The 25,931-nt window shown below is 34.2% G+C and overlaps 5 protein-coding genes across 12 annotated transcripts in view; 2 read left to right on the forward strand and 3 right to left on the reverse strand.

The window, feature by feature from the left end:
- Window positions 1-6,423, forward strand: part of LOC101893257 (ribose-phosphate pyrophosphokinase 1) — a 43,751-nt gene extending 37,328 nt beyond the window's left edge. For all 6 annotated transcript variants that reach the window (XM_005183827.4, XM_005183825.4, XM_005183828.4 and 3 more), the window contains 4 exons: window positions 4,627-4,751; window positions 4,844-5,042; window positions 5,118-5,252; window positions 5,326-6,423. In XM_005183827.4, the coding sequence (XP_005183884.1) occupies window positions 4,627-4,751; window positions 4,844-5,042; window positions 5,118-5,252; window positions 5,326-5,418 (552 nt within the window). In that variant the 3' untranslated portion in view covers window positions 5,419-6,423. The remainder of the gene's footprint in view (window positions 1-4,626; window positions 4,752-4,843; window positions 5,043-5,117; window positions 5,253-5,325) is intronic.
- On the reverse strand, window positions 3,294-4,055 carry LOC101894164 (sperm flagellar protein 1). Its single transcript, XM_005183832.4, has one exon. It carries the CDS (start codon window positions 4,038-4,040, stop codon window positions 3,294-3,296), a length of 747 nt encoding a protein of 248 aa, XP_005183889.1. The 5' UTR covers window positions 4,041-4,055.
- Window positions 6,424-9,583: 3,160 nt separating the features above from the next.
- On the reverse strand, window positions 9,584-15,115 carry LOC101894498 (tubulin alpha-4 chain). Its single transcript, XM_011294343.3, has 2 exons — window positions 14,821-15,115; window positions 9,584-11,280 (listed from the first exon to the last, which is right to left on the reverse strand). Exons 1-2 carry the CDS (start codon window positions 14,821-14,823, stop codon window positions 9,883-9,885), a joined length of 1,401 nt encoding a protein of 466 aa, XP_011292645.1. The 5' UTR covers window positions 14,824-15,115; the 3' UTR covers window positions 9,584-9,882.
- A 5,158-nt stretch (window positions 15,116-20,273) lies between these two features.
- LOC101893988 (UPF0046 protein C25E10.12) lies at window positions 20,274-21,741 on the reverse strand. Its single transcript, XM_005183831.4, has 3 exons — window positions 21,547-21,741; window positions 21,103-21,480; window positions 20,274-20,969 (listed from the first exon to the last, which is right to left on the reverse strand). Exons 2-3 carry the CDS (start codon window positions 21,471-21,473, stop codon window positions 20,438-20,440), a joined length of 903 nt encoding a protein of 300 aa, XP_005183888.1. The 5' UTR covers window positions 21,474-21,480; window positions 21,547-21,741; the 3' UTR covers window positions 20,274-20,437.
- A 2,399-nt stretch (window positions 21,742-24,140) lies between these two features.
- LOC101893717 (protein furry) overlaps window positions 24,141-25,931 on the forward strand; it is a 353,570-nt gene continuing 351,779 nt past the window's right edge. For all 3 annotated transcript variants that reach the window (XM_059131613.1, XM_059131609.1, XM_059131611.1), the window contains exon 1: window positions 24,141-24,386. Coding sequence is in view for 1 of the 3 variants with exons in the window: in XM_059131611.1 (XP_058987594.1) it covers window positions 24,341-24,386 (46 nt within the window). In the remaining 2 variants the exon portion in view is untranslated. The remainder of the gene's footprint in view (window positions 24,387-25,931) is intronic.

Genomic DNA, 25,931 nt, shown 5'->3' on the forward strand with positions numbered 1-25,931 from the left:
CAACCGATAGCGCAGAGTGTTCTAACATCAGGTTGGGTTTATCCTTATAAAAAGTTTAAATCAGAAAGAGGAAGTTTAGAAGAAATTTAGATGAGCTGTTTCCATAGCTAAACTTGCAAAGAAACCGTTGAATAAATCAATAAGTGAGGTTCTTGGTCCCATTGGGTGTCAACTTAAACTACTAAAGTAGTTTTCTGGGTAATTTTTTTTTCTAATCTATAAAATTTATAAATATATATATATTGCAGAATATATTATAATTCTGGTGTAATAATTTAATTTAATGAAAACAATTTCAGTAATTTTGCAATTTACATTTCCGCCTAAAAGTATGTTATACAGTTTATAAAAGATTAGTGAAATAACTAAAATAATTTTGCACGAGGGTTAGTCTTGGTGCGTAGGCATGTATTAAGGCTGGGTTTCTGGAAATTTTATTAAATGAAAGCAAAAAATGACGGAAATATCATCAAAATTTAGAATAATTTTAGATTACGGCCTTCAAGCGGCCAATGAAACCGTCGCACGCTTCCCGAATGTTGCTCTGCGGTATATTGGCCCATTCCCGGCGACACTTTGGTATTTTTTGGAGCCAACCGTGCTTTTCAAAATACTCCAGACACCATAGTCCAACGGATAGGTATCCGGAGATTTTGGTGGCCACAGTGTGCGTCAGAAATGAAGCGAGGAACCTCATTTTTTAACCATTCTTGGGTGGCGCGTGCTGAGGCCTGTTGGAATGTCCAAGGGCTGCGGCCAAAATGTTTGCGTGCCCAAGCCTTTAATACACCCTCCGGAATATTTTCGCAATAACATTCGGCATTTATTCTGATGCCACGGTCGATTAATACGAGCGGAGAGCGACCATCGGCTGTTAAATTAAACACGATCATACGGCGAAATTCGTAATTTCACCAATTTCGGCCAAGCGAAGCAACTCTAGCTCTTTTGAGCCTATTTTCTTACTGTTGCGGTGTAGTTCTTGGACTTTTTGGAATTCCCAAGCTCATTTTTCAATACTCACGAGTCATTTTTCAGCAACTGTGACGCGAGTTTCGATCAAGTCACTTCTTTACCATTTCTGCTGATGCTTGACGTCGGGCTACGCTACAAGTTAAACGGCAATAAGCGATGGTACGAGACACAAAAGATTTATTCAAATTTAAATGCTGGAGTGCTCTAACGATAGCCAATTGTGGTTTTCCAGGCAAATATAAAGAAATCACACTATCACGCCTGAATTCTATCACGAATAACTTTTTTTCTGGAAAATTCTCACCAAAATGCTTTTGTACGCTTGTAAATATTATAATGAGCTGTCACTGGAATAGTTTTAATAGTTGTCGGACGAGTGGCATAGAAAAGACAGCAGTCTAAAGTTGGTTGCAGTTTTTTTATCTCACCCTCTATTTTTTTATTTTTGTTGTTCGTATTGACTTTAAGTCAATTCATTTTGCTATAAATAAACAATTAGTTTTAATTGATAAATTGCGTTTGAAATTCGTTAATTATTTCATTTCGCTAAGTTACTGATGTTTTCATTGTCTTTATTGGGCGTTACAAATGTATTTGTTATTGTAATTTTCCCAACAAACAACAACAAACTAGACCAAATATGTAGTATTATCTTTTTGTTGTTGTTAAAAACCAGTAACGGTGGCGTTCGTTTTGAATGCTATTTACTCAACGCCAAAACTCCTTATCAATAAATCACAAAATAGACAAGGCTAATTCCTTGTTGTTGACCTTCTTTCGCAATAAAACAAAAAAAAAACAGAAACTCGAAATATATGTATGTGTTTTCGAGGGCACGAAGCTGTTGAGTCATATGCCAGGGTATTAGTGTTTTAAGTGATAGTGAAATGTTTTTAATTGAGTAATTGACGAAAAATGTAAATCGATGTTCCCATGTATAAGGAAAAAGTCTTTTTGTTCAAACAGCCAACTGATTATGAAAAATCAAGTGAAACTTAAAGAGACTTAGATGGCTTAATATGAGCTTTCTATGAGCGTTTTGTTTTTCAAAATCTTGAACCCTATGCTAAGGAGGTACCAGAAGAAATGGTCCGATCGCTACCAGATTTTGTGTTGTTGGAAATATTGAGATGAACCAACACTTAATGGAATCGGATGTTCATTTTCCGTTTTATGAGCCGCAAGGGTACTTAAAATTTTGACGCTTTGTGGGGGATGCACCAGAAGAAGTGGACCGATATATTCCATCTTCACTCTAGACCTTGGGTTAATAAGAATATTGTGATGAGTATAATTTGAAGAGAACCGGATGCTTATTTCGGATTTTATGATCGTTTTTGTTATTCTAAACTTTGGCCCTTTTGTGGTGGAGGTAGGTCCGATCTTTATAACAAATCTTGTGTTGATGGAAATATTGAGATGTACCAAGTCTGAATGGAAGCCGATGTATATATTTCGTGTTTTTGACCTTCATGAATATTCAAAATTTTGACCCTTTGTGGGGGATGTACAAGAAGAAGTGGACCGATATATTCCATTTTCACACAATTAATTAATAAAAAAATTATTGTGATGTGTGTAATTTGTAGACAATTGGACACTTACATCACTTTTTATAAGAGTTATTATAATTATTCAAACTGTTGACCCTATTAGTGGGAGGGGTACTTGATGGAGTGGACCGATATCGTCCATTTTCACACCTGATCTAGCACTGATGCAAATATTAGGATATTCTTTTTTTGTGGTAGCTACCCAAAAAATAAGAGAGAGAGAGAGAGCAATTTTGATCCCTAAAATATGAATTGTAAGATTTTCGGGGTCCTAACCTTAAAAGATCTATTAATGGTCATAGTTACATTTTATTTTAAGAAGCTTCCTCCAAAAATAAGTCACAAAGTTTCTGTCCAAAAGCTGGCTCGAAACCTATTTGGAAAAACATAATATATCCAGAGTCTCGTTTAATTTTTGTCTTGTATCTACACACCTAAAATGCAGAGATTATGAGGCAACCTAAGGGCACCTCAAGATTTTGGCTGTTTCTCTTTTCACATCCTCTTTCGAAATCAGTTATTCTTTTATTTTAAAGATATTTGTGTCAGTTTCGTTTATTCATTATTTATTGATGGAAGCGACCCCATTTGATGGATAATTTCCCTTGGTTCTGGTATAAGAGCTTCAAAAGAAACCCTAGCCCTTTGACATATATTATTTGGCAAACTATTTGGAATCTAAAAATGAAAAGAAAAGAATTATGTATTAAATGCTAAATATACATATGTATGCATATATATATGCATATTTATTAATATGTTTATTCAAATAGTTATGTTTTCCTCGGATCCATTCTCCTTGAAATTAGACCCAATAGAAACATTGTCATTTAATACAGGACCACTGTGCGAATGTTCCAAACGATTTACATGACTTAGCAAATTTCTCACCGACACTTTGGCCAACTGGGCGCACAATTCATCGATGCGTTCCGCTTTCAGTTGTATGACATTTTCCAAATGTGTTATTTTTTGTTGGGCTGCAGTTATGTAATTATCCTTGGCCTGGCATTGCTTGATGGCCTCCTCGTACAATGAATATAGAATCATTTTTTGTGGCACCTGTATGAGACCATCACCAATTCTTTTATTCACCGTTACTGTCATTATTTCATCATTTTCGGTCCAAATTTTTTCCTGTTCATTAATTTGATGATCTCCAGCTTTTTGTTGTTGTTGTTCACGATCTATTATCATTATGTCATACAATAAAGATTCAATTGCCCCCGGTATGGCTTTGGCAAACTTCTCCAGCATTTGTTTATTTTGTTGCAGGCCAATCTTGGATAGGACCTTAAGATTTAATGTTTCCCAATTGTTCACTTTTAATTGGGTGTTATTGCGTGGCGGATAGTTATGCAGTTCGACCAGTTTCGAATAGAATTTTTTTAATAAATTCGCCACGGGCAAACAATCGGAAAAGTCACGATGTAAATTTTTGTAAACAATTTCGTGGGATTGTAGCCAGTCCTTTAGCTCATGCAGCTGTTGTTCGTTGAGCTTTTTTGGCATATTGGTTAATTTTTTCTCCAAATCCTAATCTTGTTCAGAATATTCTCAATTTTTTGGTTTTGCTTTCAAAATATATAGTCAAATAAGAAAGTTGCTCTATTTTATGTTTGGAAATTAAATTCTATTTATTTGACAGCAGTTACATATGGTGACACAGGATGTATTAATTAATGAAGATTTGTTTACAAATCAGAACTTGCAATATAATACTATTGCACTTTTGCAGGTTCCGGAAGAATATGCTAGTTTTGATTTTTTTAAATCACAAAAGAAAAGTCGATTACCGTAGTAAAAACTGATTTCATTAATTGCTCCTGATTTCATTAATTTCGAAGTTCTTGACCAGATTTTGCTGGTGTTTTTTTTATCGTTTCGACAGAAGGTAATTAATATTAGTATTTAATTGCGTATATATGAAGCGTGACATATATTGGTGGAGTTGTTACTTCAAGACAGAAAAGCAAAATTCAAAAATAGTCTTTAACTCCCAAATTAATTTTTAATTTTATGGCCCTGTGCATTCTAACGAAGAAACCCAGATACTAATTTTCAGCCAATTACTAACCTATGATCTCTTCTATTCTAGGGTTTCTTTGATATTCCCGTGGACAATCTTTATGCTGAACCAGCTGTTCTGAAATGGATCAAGGAGAACATTACAGAATGGAAGAACTCGATTATTGTCTCACCCGATGCTGGTGGTGCTAAACGGTAAGATATGAGTTCGTAAACATTAATGAATTTTGATAGACATTCCCCTATTAGTTACTATTATTAACCCATTTTTCTTCAATATTTTTTAGTGTGACGTCCATTGCTGATCGTTTGAATGTTGAATTCGCTTTGATTCACAAAGAACGCAAGAAGGCCAATGAAGTCGCTTCTATGGTACTTGTCGGTGATGTTAAAGATAAAATTGCCATATTGGTCGATGATATGGCCGATACATGCGGTACAATTGTACATGCTGCCGATCGTTTGGTGGAAGCAGGTGCTACAAAGGTATGTATTCTAGTGAAATAATTACTAAATTGATTCGACTGATATTAACTCTACCCTTTTCATAAACTTTTTCAGGTTTATGCTATTTTGACACATGGTATCTTTTCGGGACCGGCAATATCCCGCATAAACAATGCCTGCTTTGAGGCTGTGGTTGTTACAAATACAATTCCTCAGGATGGTCATATGAGAGATTGTCCCAAAATACAGGTTCGTTATTATTGTTTTATAATAAATTTTAATATCAATTATTTAACAAATTCTTTCGTTTCTATTTTTGCAGTGCATTGATGTCTCAATGATGTTTGCCGAAGCCGTTAGAAGAACACACAACGGCGAAAGTGTTTCTTATCTCTTCTCAAATGTTCCATATTAAGAAAAATCATTTATTTTTTTAAATTTGTTTAATTTTTTTAAATGATTATATTTTTTATTTTAATCACCATATTTTATATATAAATACTTCAATATTTTTTTGTTCATACTATCTTTCGTACAATCTGATTTTTTTCTTAACACAATATTTTTTTTAAAGGATAACAAACTAAATTTTTGGTCTACCATTTGCCATTGTCGTTAGACGATTATGTATTTTTTATTTGAAATATTTTTAATTATAAAAAATATGATTTTTTATTAAATGAAAAAAATCTTTATTTTCTGCCTTTTTATTGTTGACACTAAAAAAAACAAAATAAAACTGTAGGGATATTTTACTATATAAAAAAGTAATCATGTTCTAAAATTTATTTAGTCAAAGACAAATATCTACACAACATTCATTATAGAATCATGCATTAATTCTTTCATCCTCCAAATGTGTAATTGTTGTCACTATTTTTTTTTTTTGTTTATTTAAATCAGAGCACATTTTATGAATCGATATTTATATACACTAAATATACACAGCATAAAAACAGAAATGAACCAGACATTTATGCAAAATTTTGAAAATATTTTTTTATAAATATTTATATTTGTAATGACAAAAACAAAAACTCTTACCTATACATAAAACACACACATCCATAGATATTTGTAGCAGCTAATTCCGTGAAATCTTTATTGTCTAAATGTAAGAAACCCTACTTATAAAGAAATGAAAGAAAATCTAACATTGAAAGATTGCCCTACATTAATGTACCAGCAGATAAAGAAACAATTAAATATCCATAATATTTGTTATAGTTAAGACTTCATTATTAACGCCTAGATCAAGTGAAAGCAACTCTATGAAAATACCATTGGAAATAAACACAAATAGTTAAAATAATGAAATGATAAGAAAAGAAAAGAAATGAAAACAAGTATGAAATAAAAAAGAACAACTGAAATAATATAAGTAAGAATAAAACAATAATAAAACACTGATATAAAATTATATGTATTATTTATTTAAATTTATGAATGGTTTATGACATGGAACATTCTGAAGTTTTGATTTGTGGGGAATTAAATTTTATGTTACAATGCCACTGATTTTTTGCGATCACATTAAAATAGTAAAATCATTCACAAGTGAGAAAATGTGCCTCATGTATTTTCCTATTCAAATAAATAAAAAATTCCATTTTTCCCGAAGTGACCATAGTGACCGAACTATGCTTTTTCAATTCTTTATCTGAGCATTTTTCGCATCATTCATACATATGTTTAAATATTAATTATCCACTATTCAGTCATACGTATTTGGTACCGTTTTGAAAGTTTACATCGCAACGTAACCTAAATAGAGGAGGAAAGTTCCCCTCTTTCTGCATTTTTTTGAAATTTTCGTTTTAAGATTCATTGGAATACAGTGTCTTCGACAATATTATAGATAACAATGCAGTGATTATTTTGGTTAAAATGGTTTACCGTCAAGCTCGTCACAAAACGGGGAGATTTTGCTCCTTTTTTTATACCCTCCACCTTGGAAAGGAGGGTATATTAACTTTGTCATTCCGTTTGTAACATCCCTAAATATTCGTTTTAGACCCCATAAAGTATATATATTCATAATCAGCATAAAATTCTAAGGCGATTTAACGATGTCCGTCTGTCTGTCTGTCTGTCTGTTGAAATCGCGATACAGCCCACATTATTTGACGTAGAGCTCCAAAATTTAGCAGAGCTATTTGCATTGTGTCTAGGATGGTTGGTATTGAAAATGAGATATATCGGTCCACGTTCTGGTATAGTCCCCATATAACGGTACCTCCCGATATTCGGTATTTTGATGATTTATGCCACATTTTTTCACGGATTTGTCTTACAATTGGTATTTGTAGGTCATAGCGGGTCCCTGAGCGTGTGGCAAAACATTGCATGTATAGGTCCACGTTGTGGTATAGCCCCCATATAAAGGTACCTCCCGATATTTAGTATTTTAGTTTTTTTTACCACATTTTTTCACGGATTTGTCTGAAAATCGGTATTTGTTGGTCATAATGGGTTCCAGCTCCGGTGGCGAAACATTGTAATTATAGGTCCACGTTTTGGTATAGCCCCCATATAACGGTACCTCCCGATATTCGGTAATTTGATGATTTTTGCCACATTTTCAAAGGGATTTGTTCGAAAATTGGTATTTGTTGGTCATAATTGGTTCCAGCTTCGGTGGCGAAACATTGCATGCATGGGTCCATGATTTGATATAGCCCCCATATAACGGTACCTCCCGATATTCGGTATTTTGATGGTTTTTGCCACATTTTTTCACTGATTTGTCTAAAAATTGGTATTTGTGGGTCATAATGGGTTCCAGCTCCGGTGGCGAAACATTGTAATTATAGGTCCACGTTTTGGTATAGCCCCCATATAACGGTACCTCCCCATAATCGGCATTTTAATGGTTTTTGCCACATTTCTTCTAATGTTTCTTTTACCCTAAGGTGGAGGGTATTAAAAGTTTGACCCGGCCGAACTTAATGTTTTTTTACTTGTTTAAATTAAAGAAGAAACTCCCTTTAATCGAAATCGTAGTAAGTGAAAATATTCGACAAAATTAGTTGTCAATAAATTCTACAATTATAGATTCTTAAAAAACATCAAGGTCTAACCCTTACCTAAACGCCACGAATTCAGAAATATTGAGAACACAATTTAGGGTTAAATTCGTACTTCTTGCTTATGCAAAATTCTCCTAGTAGTAGCGTTTCTACTTAATATGAATTCAAAATATCAAAGTTTGGCAAATTAAATGGGAAATATATTGAGACTATACCAAAAATTGGACAGATATGACAAATTATGTAAACCAATGGTTCTTGAAATAATCGAAGGCGCTCTATATTTTTTTAAAGCTATAAAGCGAAATGTGTCTACAAAATTTTTATTATTGTATATGAACAAGTAAGGCTGGGAACATAAGAAGCTTGAAGTCATGGCTAGGCATGGATCGATTTTGTCCATTTTCGCACGTGACTTAGCACTGATGCAAATATTAGGATTTGCAAAATTGGAGCAAAATCGGATTTTTCTTTCTTTTTCTGCGCAGTAAATTATTTTCTTTGAAAATGTCGACATTTTGAGTGGGAGGTACCAGAGGGAGTGAACCGATATTGCCCATCTCCGAACCCGATCTAAGTTATACAATAATATTACGATGTACCAAGTTGGAATCAAATCGAATACTCCCTTCAAGAGTTATCGTGCGCACCAGCCAGCCAAACAGACATACAGACGGACGGACATCGCTAGATCGACTCCAAATGTCCTGAAACGGTTTTGGTCCAAAGAGCCTAGGGTCTAAATTCGTTATTTCGACTAGGCACGTTTTGACCGTATCAAATGATATATACCCCCTCTAGCCATATTGCTGAGGGTATAAACATGGTTTTTGAAGCCACTTGGAATTCTCACACTCTGACTAAAAAAAACTATTATGCCTAGATAAATAAAACTGTAGTGTAATAATCTGCTAAGAATCAACGCCCAGACGAAACGGCTGACGCTAGAATCTTAAAATATTGCATGAAGGTCAGTGTTGGTGTTTATGTAAGCAGGCTTGATTTTTGGAAATTCGTACCAAAAGGTTACGAAAAGTACTAAAATGTACTAAAAATTGAATACTTTGTATTGGACAAATGGAATGAGGTATTTGGAACGTGATGTATTGATGGATTGCAGGGTAGATGTATCAAAGGGTTTTAGCGAATTCGAACTTTAAGGTTACGAAAAGTTCTAAAATGGTACTAAACTCCTACATCGATGCCACTTGGCAGCCACTTGGAACTAACTAAATTGAAATTTGGTATAAGAATCACTACAAGTGTACAAGGTATTAAATAGTACTATATTTGGTACAATTTGGTATTGAGTGAATAGATAGTGATTGAAAACTGGAATTTAGTATTATGGTCGCTATTCATGTGCAGTCTGGAGGTGGTTTTGGAAATGCCTCCTATATTTCTACGAAAAGTACTAAATTTTGTATTGGATGAAAGTATAGGGCCGAAATCTTCAAATTTACGAAATCCTCGTTAAACTTTATTTAAAGATTTTTATACAAATTAAAGACTTTTATACCCAATGTTAATTTAAAATAATAACAGCATTCGTTTCTTTGATCAAAATACGATTTTATTCAATCATGTTCTTTTTATTTTTTCTATATTTTTCAACAAATTTTAACAGTTTTTAAAGTAATTTATTCCCTACTCAAAACTCAATAATTTCTTAAATTTATTTAATCTTTCGTGAAGCCCCTAATTTGAATGGAATTGAATAATTATTTTTTGTTGTTAAAAAAATTATGGAAAATAACTAAAATGCATAACATTATTTGTAATAATAGTTAGGATAATACAAGGACATTTCGATAGCATGCTTGTCCGTCAGCAGGTGTATTCAAAACTGATTAATATTCGTAATCATTACCCTCACCGCCCTGTTCGGCATCGTCTGTACCGACTTCTTCGAAATCGCGTTCTAATGCCGCCAAATCTTCTCTTGCCTCGGTGAATTCACCCTCCTCCATACCCTCGCCCACATACCAGTGGACAAAGGCACGTTTCTTGAACATTAAATCGAATTTATAGCAGAGGTTACTAAAGGCCACAGCAATGGCTGTGGTATTCGACAGCATGCAAACAGCTCGGTTCGTTGGGGCCAAATCTCCGTCGGGCACAAAGGCGGGTTTCTCGTAATTAATGCCAATCTTAAAGCCCGTAGGACACCAGTCTACAAATTGAATGTGTCGTTTCGACTTAATCGCGGAGACGGCAGCATTCACATCTTTGGGTACAACATCTCCACGATACAGCATACAACAGGCCATGTATTTGCCGGCTCGAGGATCACATTTCACCATCATGTTGCCGGACTCGAAACAGGCATTCGTCAGCGATGTTATGGCATGTTGTTCATGCGAAGCTCTCGAGGCTGACATCAACGGTGCATAGGCCACCAATGGGAAATGTATACGGGGGAAGGGCACCAAATTCGTTTGGAATTCATTCAGATCCACATTCATGGAACCGCTAAAACGCAACGAGGCCGTCGTAGAGCTGACAATTTGGGCTATCAGACGATTTAAATTTCGATAGTCTGGACGATCTACATTCAAACTATTTTTACAGATTTCATAGATGGCTTCATTGTCGACCATAAATACACAATCGGAATGTTCCAGGGTTGAGTGTGTGGTCAGCAAGGCATTGTAGGGCTCTACAACAGCTGTGGACACCTTGGGCGATGGATAGACAGCAAAGTCTAATTTACATTTCTTGCTAAACTCCATGGACAGCCTTTCCATAAGCAATGAAGTAAAACCGGAACCTGTTCCCCCACCCAAACTGTGGAATATCAAAAAACCTTGCAGGCCATCACACTGTTCGGCTATCTTTTGAATACGTGTAGTGACATTATCGATCACTTCCTTGCCAATCGAATAGTGACCACGGGCATAGTTATTAGCTGCATCCTCTTTGCCCGAAATCAATTGCTCCGGATGATATAGGCCACGCATCGGGCCATTGCGTACATCATCGATAACAGTCGGCTCCAGATCTACAAATATCGACCGAGGTACTTGTTTGCCCGACCCAGTTTCTGAGAAAAAGGTTCGAGCATCATTGGTGCAATTCGATTGTCCCTCGGATCCAACCACACCAGCTGAACAGCCACTGGCTAGCATTTCTTCTTTGGTTTTGGCTGTACCATCACGATTGATACCATGCTCCAGCAGGTACAGTTCCCAACAGGCATTACCGATTTGAATGCCACCCTGACCAATTTGAATGGAAATTACCTCACGCTAGAAAGAGAAGTAAAAGAAAGAAATTGAAAGTAAAATATTAAAACCACATCTATTTAATTTAATAAAATTTAAAATACTTTATACTCTATTATTCATAACATCATTTATATATAAATGTAACAACCGATTCTTTTAGGCGATGGAAAACTCCTTTAAGCGACGAAATCCCTTGGTGGGGATAGCAAGAACCACGAAGAACAGATTCGCCGTGATTCGAAATTTTGATGCATGACGTAATAATTTTTATACCCTCAGCCATATGGCTAGAGAGGGTATATATCATTTGATACGGCCAAAACGTGCTACATCGAAATAACGTCTTGAGACCCTAGGACTCTTTGGACCAAATCCGTTTCAGAACATTTGGGTCGATCTAGCGATGCCTGGCTGGCTGGTGCGCACGATAACTCTCGAAGAGAACATCCGTTTCGATCCAAACATGGTGTATCGTATCCACTCCTTCCGGTACCTCCCCCACAAAAGGTCAACATTTTCAAAGAAAATAATAGAGAAATAGAGAAGGGATAATCCGATTTTGCTCCAACGTTGCAAAGCCTAATATTTACATCAGTGCTAGGCCAGCTGCAAAAATTAGCAATATCGTACCACTCCATTAAGTACCTACCCCACAAAGGGTCAAAATTTTGAATAATTATAACCCTTATAACATGTAAGAGTCCGATAGTCTTTTTTACACACATCTAAATAGTTTTGCTAACGCAAGATCTTTTGTGAAGATGATAACTGCGAACCCCTTCTGGTACCTTACCCACAAAAGGGTCACAATTTCCAATATTTATGTCATAACTTGCCAAAAAAAAATCGGCGATTCATTAAAACTGTTTATGTCTAAATATATTTCTCTTAACCAGGAATATATAATTTATCGGAATTTAATTTTGATTCGGTCCGCCATATCCTATGGACCTATATAGCCCTTCATTCGTTTTGACTCTAAAGTGATAACAACAGACGAACACGCAGAACACACAGACAGGGCTAAATCGTGTTAGACTTTTACGCTGATCAAAAATATATACAGTTTATAGGGTCTAAGATGATTATTTCAAGGTACAAACGGAATGACAAACTTAACTCGTGTAAAGCTTCGCACAGTGGGGTGAGATCTCCGCAGATTAATTCAGGGAAGCATTACATCGCTCTGAAACTTTGCTCAGACATTTATATTATCCCGAATTTGTTTGGCATTAAACATTGGACATATCGGTCCACGTTTCGCACATTTCACAATTTTAAACCAAATCATGTATAACTTTACATTTCGTGTTCTGAATAGGTATAATCAAATCCAACCATGGGTAATTGTTCTGAGTTCTGAGCAGACAAAATCTCTTCCTTCTAAATTCTGTGAAGATTAATCTACTATTAAGTACTTGCCATATATAACGGTACTTCCAATTTTTAGGTATTTGGAGAGTCTCTCCCTGCAAAATGTTTGTGAAGGTAAGTCCATTTATATAGCGCCGACATAATGGTATTTTCTAATTTTAGGTATTTTGAGGGCGTCCGACAGAGCATTTTACAAACTTATTATTTTCTATTTTGTGGATAAAAATTAATAATAGGATAAAACATTATTTTTGAAGATGCTTGCAAAATATTTATGGGTACTCTACACCACATAGTGGTAAGGATATTATGTCTTAGTGCATTTTATTATAACATGAAGAAGGAAGCGAGATAGACCCATAGTTCCTTTTGATGATCGGCATAGAATCACATTCTGAGTCGATTTATGCATGTTCGTCCGTCCGTCCGTCTGTCCATGTATTTTTGTAAACAATGCGACCTGTACGCATTTATTGCCCGATCGAGATGATATTTTGCACAAATAATTTATTTGGCCCAAGGACAACCCCATTGAAATTCAATCGGAAATTTAGATATGGCTCCCATATATATCTTCAACCGATTTCGGGTTAATTGTGCACCAAATGCTCAATATCAGTCCAAATGGCTTGAATTTTGGCATATCTGACCGAATTCAGTCTAGAAGCTAGTACATCAAATTTCAGATTTAGCTATATCATAAATGTTTCGTCCGATTTGGGGCTTTAGGTTCCTCACATGCGTAATATGCACTCCACAACAATGATCTTTGGTACCAGACATCACATACAGCATCAGAAAAAGTGCCTAAAATTTTGTCAAGATTGGTTTAGATTTGGATATTGCTCCCATACATATCCGATTTCAGGATTATTGTACACCAAATGACTAATATTAGCCCAAATGACTAATTTCAGCACACCCGACCGAATTCAGCCTAGAAACAATTACTTCAAATTTGGTGAAAATCGGTGCAGATATCATCCGATTTGGCGTTAAAGTCCCTTACATGCGTAATATGCACTCAAGAACAATGATGTTAAATACCGGACATCAGATACAGCTCGAAAATACCTCTATCGACATCGGCTAAGATTTGGCTACATGTCCTTAATCCGATTTCAGGTTTACTGTGCAAATAATGGCTAACATCAGCCCAAATGGGACGTACGTTTCCGGCTCGGCTCAGATATATATCCTTCTCGAAGTGATATTATGCACTTTAGCAATGCTATTTGGCATAAAATATAAAAATATCTGTGGCAAATTTTGTGAAAATCGATCCAGAATTGGATATGCCTCCCATATATAAGTTCCCTCTGAAACCAAACTACAACTGATCTAAAGCCAAATGTTGATAGGTGGTGTGATCGACTTCAAATATTTTTTACGGGAGTTCTATTAGACATGGCCCGCTCGAATTTTGACTTTTCTTTACTGGTTTTACACATATTGAAGAACTACTAAGATTATACGTGAGATCACTTTCTATTTCCCATTATATTGGAAATATATAAATATATGATTAATTAGCTATTTTTAAAAATATAGACAAAATGGTGAAGCTGAATTAATTTACGGATCAATTACAAGATGTTGTTATTCACATGCCTACATATAACTGTGATGTTATGCACCCTAAAGAGAAATCAGAGCAATGTCTTTTGCATGTACTAAAAATAGATAGTAAGTACTAATAATTTTATAGGGTTGCATAGTTATGATGCATCACATATTTTCGACTAAAAAATCTTTACAAAGGGAAACATTAAAAATACTGCATAAATATTTATACTGTATGACACCGGTTTTTTTTATAAAAACAAATAAACAATATAGTTCATTGTTCTATATTGATGCATTCATTATTGTTAGCATTCGTTAAATGCAAAAAAGAATTGCAGCCGGCCACAAATGCTTGTGGCTTAAATGCATATTTAAATTTAAAACTTGTTTTTTCCCACTTTATCTTTTATCAATACATTCGTTTCAATACACGAAACAAATAAGCATGAGGAGAATTTATTTATTCTTCAGGTTATGAATTTAATTCACTGTTTATCTTTATTTTGTGTTTTCTTCTTTTTTTAAATAACTAGATTATAACCTCAAAAGTCCTTTGTTCATCAGTATTGCATTCCAAAGCATGAACATGAATTTCGATTCGCACTTACGCACATTACTTACCATGATTTATTAATTTGTTATTTCCAAATTCCTTTGCAAATATTGTTTATAAAATCGTAGGATTTCCAAAGGACTCCTCAAATTCACTTAATCGGTTTTAATTAATTATTTTTTATGCCAGGATAATTTCCGCACGTTGACTTTGGTCTAAATAAAAATCCTTTTTGCGAATTGTAGGGAAAAAAGAAGAAAAGGGATGTAAAGAATTTGCAAAGACTGTGTCGTGTGTCTTCGTATGTAGATCAGCACCGAACAGCAGGCAGCAATGGTGGTTGGTTGACGGCTCGACAATGACAACTGCAGACGACTGTGCGCGCAATATTTGTTGGCATGAATCGACGAAAGGTTTAGTACTTCTTGTTTGCCTCTTTCCTTTCTTTAAACATTATTGTTTTTGTATTTCTTCGGGGAGTACTAAAAAGTCCTGTTACATTCGAATGCTGCTTCTGCATTGTGGTGGTTGTTTGCTCCCCACTCGTAGTATATTCTGTTACAATTTCGCGCCATAAAAATGCAATTGTCAAAAATAATGTTGCCAGCCATACATTTTGATTTCTTCTAAATTTATTTTTTATGAAAATTGAATAATTACAAGTATGCAATTTAAATTAACTTGTAATACATTGGAGTGATTTGTGCAATTAAAAATAATTTATTATAGAGGTTGTTTTTCTATTTAATTTTTATGTTATTTAACTATTTATAAATGTACCTCGTTTATATATATAAAAACTTAAATAAGAGATACTGAAAATATTGACAATATTTATTGTATAGGTAGTTCTTCGTGGTTCAACAACTAACTAGGGATTTCTTCTCATTAAGGAGACGGCCTATTAATGTTGCTGATAATCAGGCAATATTCAGTTTCCTTTTCTATTCTTTGGCGAATATCTCGTTTGGTGCACAATAAAAGGCAAATCGGACGAAGAGCTATTATCTAAATGTTGACCAATTATTTCCAATTTCAGTAGCGTTCGTTCTTGGGTAAAAAAAAATGATTTGTGCAAAATTCTGGATCGGGCAATAAATGCGACCTGTACTTTTTTTACAAAAAAGTGGACAGACAAACGGACGAACATGCATAAATCGACTCAGAATGTGATTCTATGCGGATCATCAAAAGGAACTATGGGTCTATCTCGTTTCCTTTTGCCTGTTACAAGCAAATGCATAAAGACATAATACCCTTAATACTAAGTGGTGTAGAATATAAACAGTAAGTTCGGCCGGGCAGATCTTTGAATGCAGTTGGAAGGAATTTACAATTTCCAAAAAAAGAAAAACGTTAAAGCATACTTTTAAAAGACATCAAAATAACGAATATAGGGAGGTACCGATATATATTGGGTATTCGAACACCTGGACCTGCATATGCAATTTTTCGTTACGGGCTGTAGTACCTATTATAAACTACAAATTCGATATTTGAAACAATTCCGGCAAAAATATAACTGAAATCATCAAAATACCGTTATATGGGGCTATATGAAAACGTGAACCTGCATACTCAATTTTATGTCACAGGCTGTAGTACCTATTATGAAGTTCAAATACGAAATTTGAAACAATTCCGATGAATAATATCTCAAAAGTAATTCAAATACCGAATATAGGGAGATACCGTTATATAGGGGCTATAGGAAGACGGCATAGTCAATTTTCAATAGTACCCATAACAAACTTCAAATACGAAATACGCCAAAAACATCAAAATACCGAATATCGAAAGGTACAGTTATATGGGGCTCTACCAAAACGTGGACCTATATAGCCCATTTTGAATACCAAACGTCCTACAGATCAAACACACATTTGAGTAAAATTTTATCAAAATACTTCAATTCGTTCAGAAGTTAGAGTGATTCCCACAGACAGACAAATCGACATAGAATTTTATGCTGATCGAGATTATACATATTTTGAGGAGTCTAAAATGTATATTTCGAGGTATTACAAACGGAATGACAAACTTAATATTGGAGGGTATTAAAAAGTAAGGTAGAGCTACCAGCTGATTGCAATTTTTATACCCTCCACCTTGAATAGGAGGGTATATTAGCATTGTCATTTCCTTTATAACATCCCTAAATATTTGTCGTAGACCCCATAAAGTATATATATTCATAATCACCATACAATTCTAAATCGATTTAAGCATGTCCGTTGGAATCACGATACAGCCCACATTCGAAATTTGGCAATTTGTGTTGTGTCTAGAATGGTTAGTATTGAAAATGAGATATATCGGTCCACGTCTTGATATAGACGTCATACAACAGTACCTCCCGATATTCGGTATGTTGATGATTTTCTACACATTTTTTCACCGATTTGTCTAAAAATTGATATTTATAGGTCATAATGGGTTCTATCTCCGGTGGCGAAACATTGAATGTATAAGTCCACGTTTTTGCATAGCTCCCATATAACAGTACCTACCGATATTCTGTATTTTAATGATTTTGGCATTTGTAGTTCATAATGGGTTCTAGCTCCGGTGGCAGAACATTGAATATTTCCGTATACGTTTTCCTATAGCGCATATATAACGATACCCACCGATATTCAGGATTTTGATAATCCTAGTCACATTTACCACTAAATTGTTTCAAATTTGGTATTTAAGAAGATTTGATAGATGACAATTCTTAAAGTATAAAATTGTCTATAGAGGTACCCGTTTTGGAATGGCTGCCATATAACGGCCTCACCCACTTTATGGTTTTTTGAAAAGTTTAACAGCATAATCCAAACGGTCTTACTCGTATTTGTAGTTTAAAGTAGAACACGTTTGAATTCGGATACTTTTATATGAAAATGTTTCTTTACCCAAACTTGGAGGGTATTAAAAGTACGGTCTGGTCGAACTTAATGTTTTTTTACTTGTTTTCTAAGTGTGTCTGACTTCTACTAATTTGGTCTGTTCCAGAACCTGCAAGATACTACCAGTTTGGAATTTTTTTTCGATATCATAAAGGGAAAATCGGTTTTCATAGTAAAAAGCCTTTTACATCTTTGTAGTTCTGGAACAGACCATTTGTGTTCGTATTTATTGTTTATAAAATAAAAACAAAAAAATTTAACATCAATTTAAGATTGATTTGCTATTAAACCCAGTCGTTTTTCGCGCTATTTATCTCATTTAAAAATGAGGAAATCTATCAGAAAATGAGAACAACTTTGAATAATTCTGGCTGGAAGCGGGTGTAGCCTCAAGGCTGTATTTAACAGATATACGAATCGGTTCTATCTCCTTATTTTACCATGAATTTAAACTTTATTTTAAATACGACATAATTATTACTTAATTAAATGAAACTCTTAAAATGTAATTTGTTTTTATCCGTTATTTTAAATATGGAAAATGTTATAAAACTTGCTTAACCAAATCAATTGATTTACCCAATCATTAAATAAAAAATAATACAAAATATATTTTATAATGAAACGTTTTAATTTATGATGCGATGGGGCATTGCAAGAGAATATACAAAATCAAAGCTCCATTTGAGAAAAGGCCTTGGTAGTGATTGATTAAAGGTTGTAAGTGTAAGGCCTTTTTTGAGCAATGTAACGCGTCCATAAAGACTGACTTATTACACTGGTTTCTAAAATAATACTTTTTGGCTTCTAAGTATAGAATGGGAGCGAGAGATTACAAACAAATTAAAACGAAATACAAAAAAAAAAAAACAATTTTGCAAACACTATTAATTTCAACCATAAAAACTAAATAAATAATTACAGATTTTTAATAATTATTCTGTTAAAAATATAAATCTACAATTAATAAACTTGTTTCTGTTTTTAATTTCCTCTTCCTTTCTGATAGGTTTCTTGTAAATTTTATTTTAAAGAAATTGACCTTGTAAACAGTACTTGGGAAACCTCAGCACTAAAATAAAAGAAAACAGTATCATCTTTTCGAAATTATTGTTAGTAAAACTTACAGACAAAATTAATTTTTTTCTAGTTCCCCATTCCTGTACTTTCTGTCCAAAGCGGTTCTCACGATTAACCCGAAATCGGTTGAAGATATACATGGGAGCTATATCCAAATCTAAACCGATCTTCATAAAATTTGGCAGAGGTATTTTTGGGCTGTATCTGATATCTAGTACCAAATATTATATTTGTCGAATGTATATTACGAATGCGAGGGACCTAAACACCAAATCGGATGAAACATATATATGGGAGCGAATATAGGGGAGCTCTATCCAAATTTGAACCGATCTTGACAAAATTTGATACACTTATTTCAGAGCTGTATCTGACATCTGGTACCAATGATAATTGTTGTGGAGTGCATATTACACGTGTGAGGGACTTTAAACCCCAAGTCGGCTAAAACATATATATATGGGAGCTATAGCTATATCTGAACCGATTTTAAACCACATGTGAAATACTGGTTTCTAAGATGAATTCAGTAGTAATTGCCAAAATTCAGTCCATTTGGGCTGATACTAACCATTTGGTGCACAATAAACCTGATATCGGATGAAGATATATATGGGAGCTATATCCAAATCTGAACCGATCTCGATAAAATTTGACAAAGGTATTTCTTAACTGTATTTCATATATTTCCCTGAATATCGTTGTTACGGAGTGTATATTTCGGCTGTGGGTAACAAATATAACAAATCGGATGAACAATATATATGGGAGCTATAGCTATATCTGAACCGATCTTCACCAAATTTGACATACTAGTTTCTAGACTCAATTCGGTCGTAAGTGCCAAATTTCATCCCATTTGGGCAAATATTAGATGTTTGGTGCACAATATAACGATTATCTCCAATTTAAATAGGGTTCGTCCTTGGGTCAAACAAATTATTTGTGCAAAATTTCATTGTATCGGCAAAAAATGCGACCTGTACTTTGTTTACAAAAATAAATGGGCAGACGGACGAACGGATAGACATACATAAATCGACTCAGAAAGTGATTCTATGAATATCCCCAAAAGTAACTATGGGTCTATCTCGTTTCCTCTTGCCTGTTACAAACAAATGCACAAAAACATAATACCCTGACGACCTTGTGGTATAGGGTATAATGAAAGTCCAAAACATGCGTCTAAAAACAATTTCGTTGAATTTTTCAAATGGTACTGCATTTCTCTTTAGAATTTATTTTATTATTACTACACCTCTTTTAAAATTTCTTCAACCTTCAAAATTGTCCTAATTCCTGTTCATTCAAAATCTTATCATGCAGTAGTAATTTTTGTGATAATTTTTCTGACTACATTCAAAATCGATAAGTAAATTTTGATAACAATCGAAAAAACAATGTAAACCAATTATAGTGTTAAAAAAAAGTTTATTAAGTGTTAAACAAAAAAAAAAAAAAAAAAAATAAAATCATATGTATAAAATCGTGTATAAAAAATCAAAATTTTGGCAATAATATCTACATAGGTAAACTTATTAATAAAAAATTGTATATACAAAAAATATATACACAATTAAAAATAAAATAATAAAACATATATAACAACTGAACTAGAAAACACACATTTTGTTCGAGTAAATTAGCTAAGTGTATAATAATATCTCGTCCCAACTCTCGCTCCCATTGTTTTACTCCCACTAACTTACTTCTATTCATCTTTACGCATACCAGATGGCAGCGTGACATCAAAAACAATTGGTGGATTATTGGGTAAATAGTTGATATCGCATGTTGAGGCATTAACATAAATTACACGTCCATCTGAGGTAATACCATAACCCTCATGTATATGACCGAAGACATGATATTTTGGCTTCACTCGTTTCTGTATGGTTGTCAGTAATTCAACACATCCGGCCCGTACACCCGAACAGCATAGATCACCATGGCCAACAGGTGGAGTGTGTGTTATAAGAATATCAATATCAGCAGGTATTTTATTCCATTTTTCAAGACATGGCAGACCACGGGGCACATTAAAAGCCCATTTACAAAATTCCGGTTGCCATGGACTACCATAGATGCGTATGCCCCATATCTCCAGTAATTCGTCTTCTATGTAGGTACAGTTTGTAAGGACTTCGCGAATATTTGGCGTTTGTACAGCATCAGCAATGTTTTCTTTGGTATTGCCCAAGGTAGGCAAGTCATCGAGTATCGACATGCCTGTATGTTTGGTTCTGCAAAATAAAAACGATATGCAATTTAATAGAGGTAGTTGTGGGTAACCGCAAATTCTATTTAACAAATTGATTACACATTTCCCATGACAAAGAACAGTTATTTAATTAAAACAAATACCCCTTCAGTTACCTCTCTGAATTGTTCTTATTTTGAAAAGGATGAGTAAATGACGCATCAAAACTCAGCTCATGATTTCCTGCAATCACAATTTTATGTTTATGCGGTAGTGTGCCAATCCATTGATTAAATTCCACCACCTCATCTATGTGGCCACACTTGGTAAAGTCGCCAGCATGAATGAAAATATCACCATCAGGAATATCAAATTTCATATAGGGCGTCAGGGAATGTGTATCGCTCATACACACGACGCGTGCTTTATTAAAGGCCACACCAGTCTGCGGGGGTTTCATGGTGACTTTTATGACACGTTGAGTTTTGGAAATTTCCTTCCATGCCATGGTGGGATTGTGGGTGAGAGGATGAACGGATATATCCATGTTGATGCTGAAAATAGAAAACAAAAGAAACCTAATATGCAATCCTGGCAGGCACAAAATTATGTAAACAAACCCTTGCTTTATCCTGTTTTGTTTTCTTCCTTTAATTTGCCAATTCGATTCACGGAGCAATTATTTCGAAATATTCGTCAACTTGTATGACGCAGCCACAAACTCTTTGGATTAATTGTTTACTAATTGTTTTTAGTATATCGTTTAAGATTCGAATTGATTAGATTATTGAAAAATGTGTTTTTATAGAAAAAAATTGCAAATTATTGAATGAATGACGTAGTCGTTGTTATCGATAATTGCTAAAAACCAACGTAAACGTATTGTGGTATGACTTCTTAATGGCATGTTTACACTGGATCCATCTTACAGTTACGACAGCAAAGCAATATGTTTCCATGGAAATTTTCGCTACTCGTAGGAACATTTGGCCTGTTCCAGAACTGCATTAAAGTAACAGTTTTTACTACGATAACCGATTTTCCCTTTATGATTCAGAGAAAATTGCAAAACTAGTAAATCTAATCTAATTTACAGTATGTTTATATATATGAGGGTTAACCCACTGGATTTGGATTTAAATTGTCATTTTCATTACTTTTACTTCCAATAAGTCCTCTCAAAGTAGGTTAACCCTACAAAAAGTTCTAACGTAAACAAGAATTTAATAGTTTATGCAATAAAATTGTATGATTTCATGCATTATTCAAATTTCTGGCATTTTTAGATAAAAAATAAAGCCAAATATATGCAAATTAGATATTAAATTACAATAAAAATTAAAAACTTTTATAATATTCAGGTGTCACATGATTCTTAAGCAAATCACATTTTTCGACGTTCGTCAAATAACGGTACTTTAACTTTTTTAATAAAACTCCACCTTTTAAATTTTCTGTTTATTTTTTACACGACAATACTACTTTTCTGTGCTATGATATATACAAAGTTATTTTAAATAGGTGGTGTTGCCATCATATTTTGCAATAAAAATCTGAATTCTGAACCGTATATGTCAGAAAATTTAAAGAATGATGGGAAAATGGGAAATTTTTGTAGCTAAAATATCGGAAAATCACTGGCTATATTTCTAACAAAATACATTTTCTAAACACCAAAGAAATGCAATTAATTCGGTGTCTATTCGTTTTTCGACATTAATTATAAAATATCTTTCATGGTAAAATTAAGAAGGCAAAGTCATTTCAAATAAGCATTCCCATCTCTGCATTTTCTGTAACTTACCTTGTCAAATTTCACTACATAAAAACAGGTTCCTATCTTTGATTTGTGTGTATACAATGAATTTGTAAACACAAATTTTAACAATAAGTTGTTGTCAAATAAATAATTTTGAAAAAAAAAAAATGTAATCATATGATTTTATGACTTTACCTTCTTAATTCTACCATGACATCTTCTTAATTTCCTACATAAAATTTGCTGAGCGAATGAATATATATGTTTTTTGTTCCATTCAAATCACTTACAGAACTAAAATGAAATATGTGACATCCCTAACAAATGAGAGCATTTATCACAAAAAATAAATTATGACATTTAAAAATTCAAAATAGAAAAATTTTATAAAACTTTCAAATTTTTCAGGAAGACAGAAAATTATGATTGAACTGCAAGAATTTAAAAGTTGTTACTATGATAAACGATTTCTCCTTGATGATATCGAAACAAATTGCAAACCTCATAGATTCTTGCAGATTTTGGAACAGAGCTATAATGGTGAATGGCGCATGAACATTCAACCGGAAGTAAATGTTGTTCTCTTGCTTTTTGGCCAAGAGTTGGAATATTTGCAGAAAGATAGATACAAAAGAGACACTATTTTCAAAAATTTTGCATCAATAAAAAATAGATTGACAAGATTCTATCCAGCAAAAATAAAAAACAGAAATCACACAAAAATATATTCAAAATGTCAACATTTACAGAAAAGGATCAAAACATGAATACATATTATAAAAAAATGATAAAATACAAATTCCAATTAAAATGAACAAATTTTTTGAAAAAAAAGGAAAAAAAAAAATATGAATTACTAATCGTGCCATATGAACGGGTTAATTGTTGTAGCTAATTCTAAGAGCGAACAACGTGATTGAAAGTGCAATGAGAACATAGCATTAGAAATACATATTAATCAGCTAGTAAATATGCCTGGCTTTATTTTTTTTTTTTTGGTTTTAGAAAGTTGAAAATGCCTGGCTTTATATCTTTAATAATTCCATTACGTTTCAATAACTCTAAGTGCTTATCGATAGCATGACATCGTGTTTATCGATTCCCTCTCTCATAAAACACATGTTTTGTTGTTGCAGAGGGGTGTGAGCTTTACCATTGAGAATGTAAACAAATATAAACATAAATAGATATAATATGATTATTTTTGGAATTGTTTGAGATTAAATTGAATTTTCTTAAAAAAAGTAAAAAGCATAATAATTAATGTAAAAAAAAACAACATTTTTAGGTGGTTTTCATAAAACAAAAACAATCTGAGAGAGAAGTACGTGCTGGTTGTTTTGTAAACAAAAGATTGTTTACCTATCTGTTTTTGTTTTCATCTCACATTCTGTTTGTTTATCAGCTGGTCCAATTGACAGCTGGTAAGAATGTCAAAATATTGCAAAAAAAAGTTAAGATGGCTACAAATTAGATTGGTGTCTAGTGTGTGAGAAAACAATGAAGTAGTGAAATAAAAACGAAAAACGAGAGAAAAATCAAATAAAATCGAGAAAATATTATCAAAAACAGTGAAATATAAACAAACGAAAAAGGCAAATTGGGATATATATAGTTGTTCTCTACCGATTCCAGCCAATAACAAACTGGAAAACATGGACAATTTAGACATTGCCGAGGAGCAGACAGAAGAAAAAATCGGTGAGTTAATTGTGGCCGCTTTTGTGGAGCAAAAACAAATATTGGAATTCCTTCTTGGAAATATCAATAGTTATATGGGACAACATAACTATTCCCTATTTCATCTGAAGGTATTTGTCGTATGCCTAAAGAATACCGATAGCCTACATTATTTCGTTGCAATGGGGCGTTGCTATCATTTGCGTTGCCATTCGCCGCTGGTCTCCCTTGGAAATTGATATTAGGTCTAGTTTGGTTTCTTGCTGTCTGCAAGTCTTCATCGGTAGAACGTTCACTCTTGAGAAGTTACATTGACCTCCTTTTGAATTGATTTCGTTAATCTATTTGTGCCAGGGTTTCTGTGTACAGCGCTGGTTTTCTTTTCGAGATTTCCTTCTTCTGAACTCTTCTTTGTTAAAATTTAATTTAATTGACAAAGGGACTATGGGTCTTCTTATAAGAGTTCCACTTGGAAGTCTTGATTTGCCTACATTCAAATGTATTGGTTTTTTTTGGTGATGGTAGTGTCTTAAAGCCATGATTCATTTGTGTTGCATTCAATATCACTGCAGTGGTAGACGGACCACGAATGTAAACAAAAAGAAAATTGGGGAAGTATTCCCATAACAGCAATGTTTGTATAAATAAGTGGGGCACATATTTTTCTTATTAGATGATTTGAAAATATATGGAGATTGAAATATTTATTGTAAATTTGAAGGATGTAAGAAGAATAAGTGCTTGGATCAGACCTTCATCTTATGGAAAGGTGTCCACATAACATTACAGATATTTTTCTCTTGACTAGATAAAGTATAGGTTATTGTTGTGAAATGTATGCTCTGTTGTTTATGGACTGTTAATCCGGTTCTTCTTCGATGTCCAGGTTTATGAATTCTGCTACCTTTATGGGCTATGGCCGGAGATCCTCTGGACAGAGTTGGGTAGGCTTGGCTAGACAATTGAATAGATGCAGCGTATTGTGCGGGCCTGAATCGCACGCTGGGCAGGCGTTCCGCACACCTTCGTCAATTCGTGCCCAATATGAATTGAGACGGCAGCACCATCCTTAACGTAGTTGGGCCAAAAATACCCTTGTTTGCCTAGGCAGCCGACTCCAGGTTCAAAAATTCCGCTACTTTAATCGACTTTAACCAGAGGTCTTCTGGGGTGAGTGAGGTAAGTTTGGCCGGGCAATTGAAAAGGTGTAGCGTACTGGGCGGGCCTACATCACAAACCCGGCAATACGACGTTCTTCAGCTGCAATGGATGGTGGGGTGGACTCCGAGGACGGCATTGATGGTATAATTGTTGATGGCATTTGTGACTGCATCAGTATGAAAGCAACTCAGACCTGTCTGATAGGCTTCTTGATCTAGAGGCTCTCTCTTATAGCGTTACACCTCCCTCACTAGATCATGTATGTCCATCCTGACACGCCCGGCTGGGGGAATTTTATCCACCATATTATGGTTTGGATGACTCCCACGATAAACCCCAAGGTATTGCAACCAAAACATATGGCTATGTTGACGTATGGGAAGGACCTTCGCCTACTCGTGGTGT

Source organism: Musca domestica, unplaced genomic scaffold (assembly GCF_030504385.1).
Source record: "Musca domestica strain aabys unplaced genomic scaffold, Musca_domestica.polishedcontigs.V.1.1 9, whole genome shotgun sequence".
Classification (NCBI taxonomy): Eukaryota; Metazoa; Arthropoda; class Insecta; order Diptera; family Muscidae; genus Musca; species Musca domestica.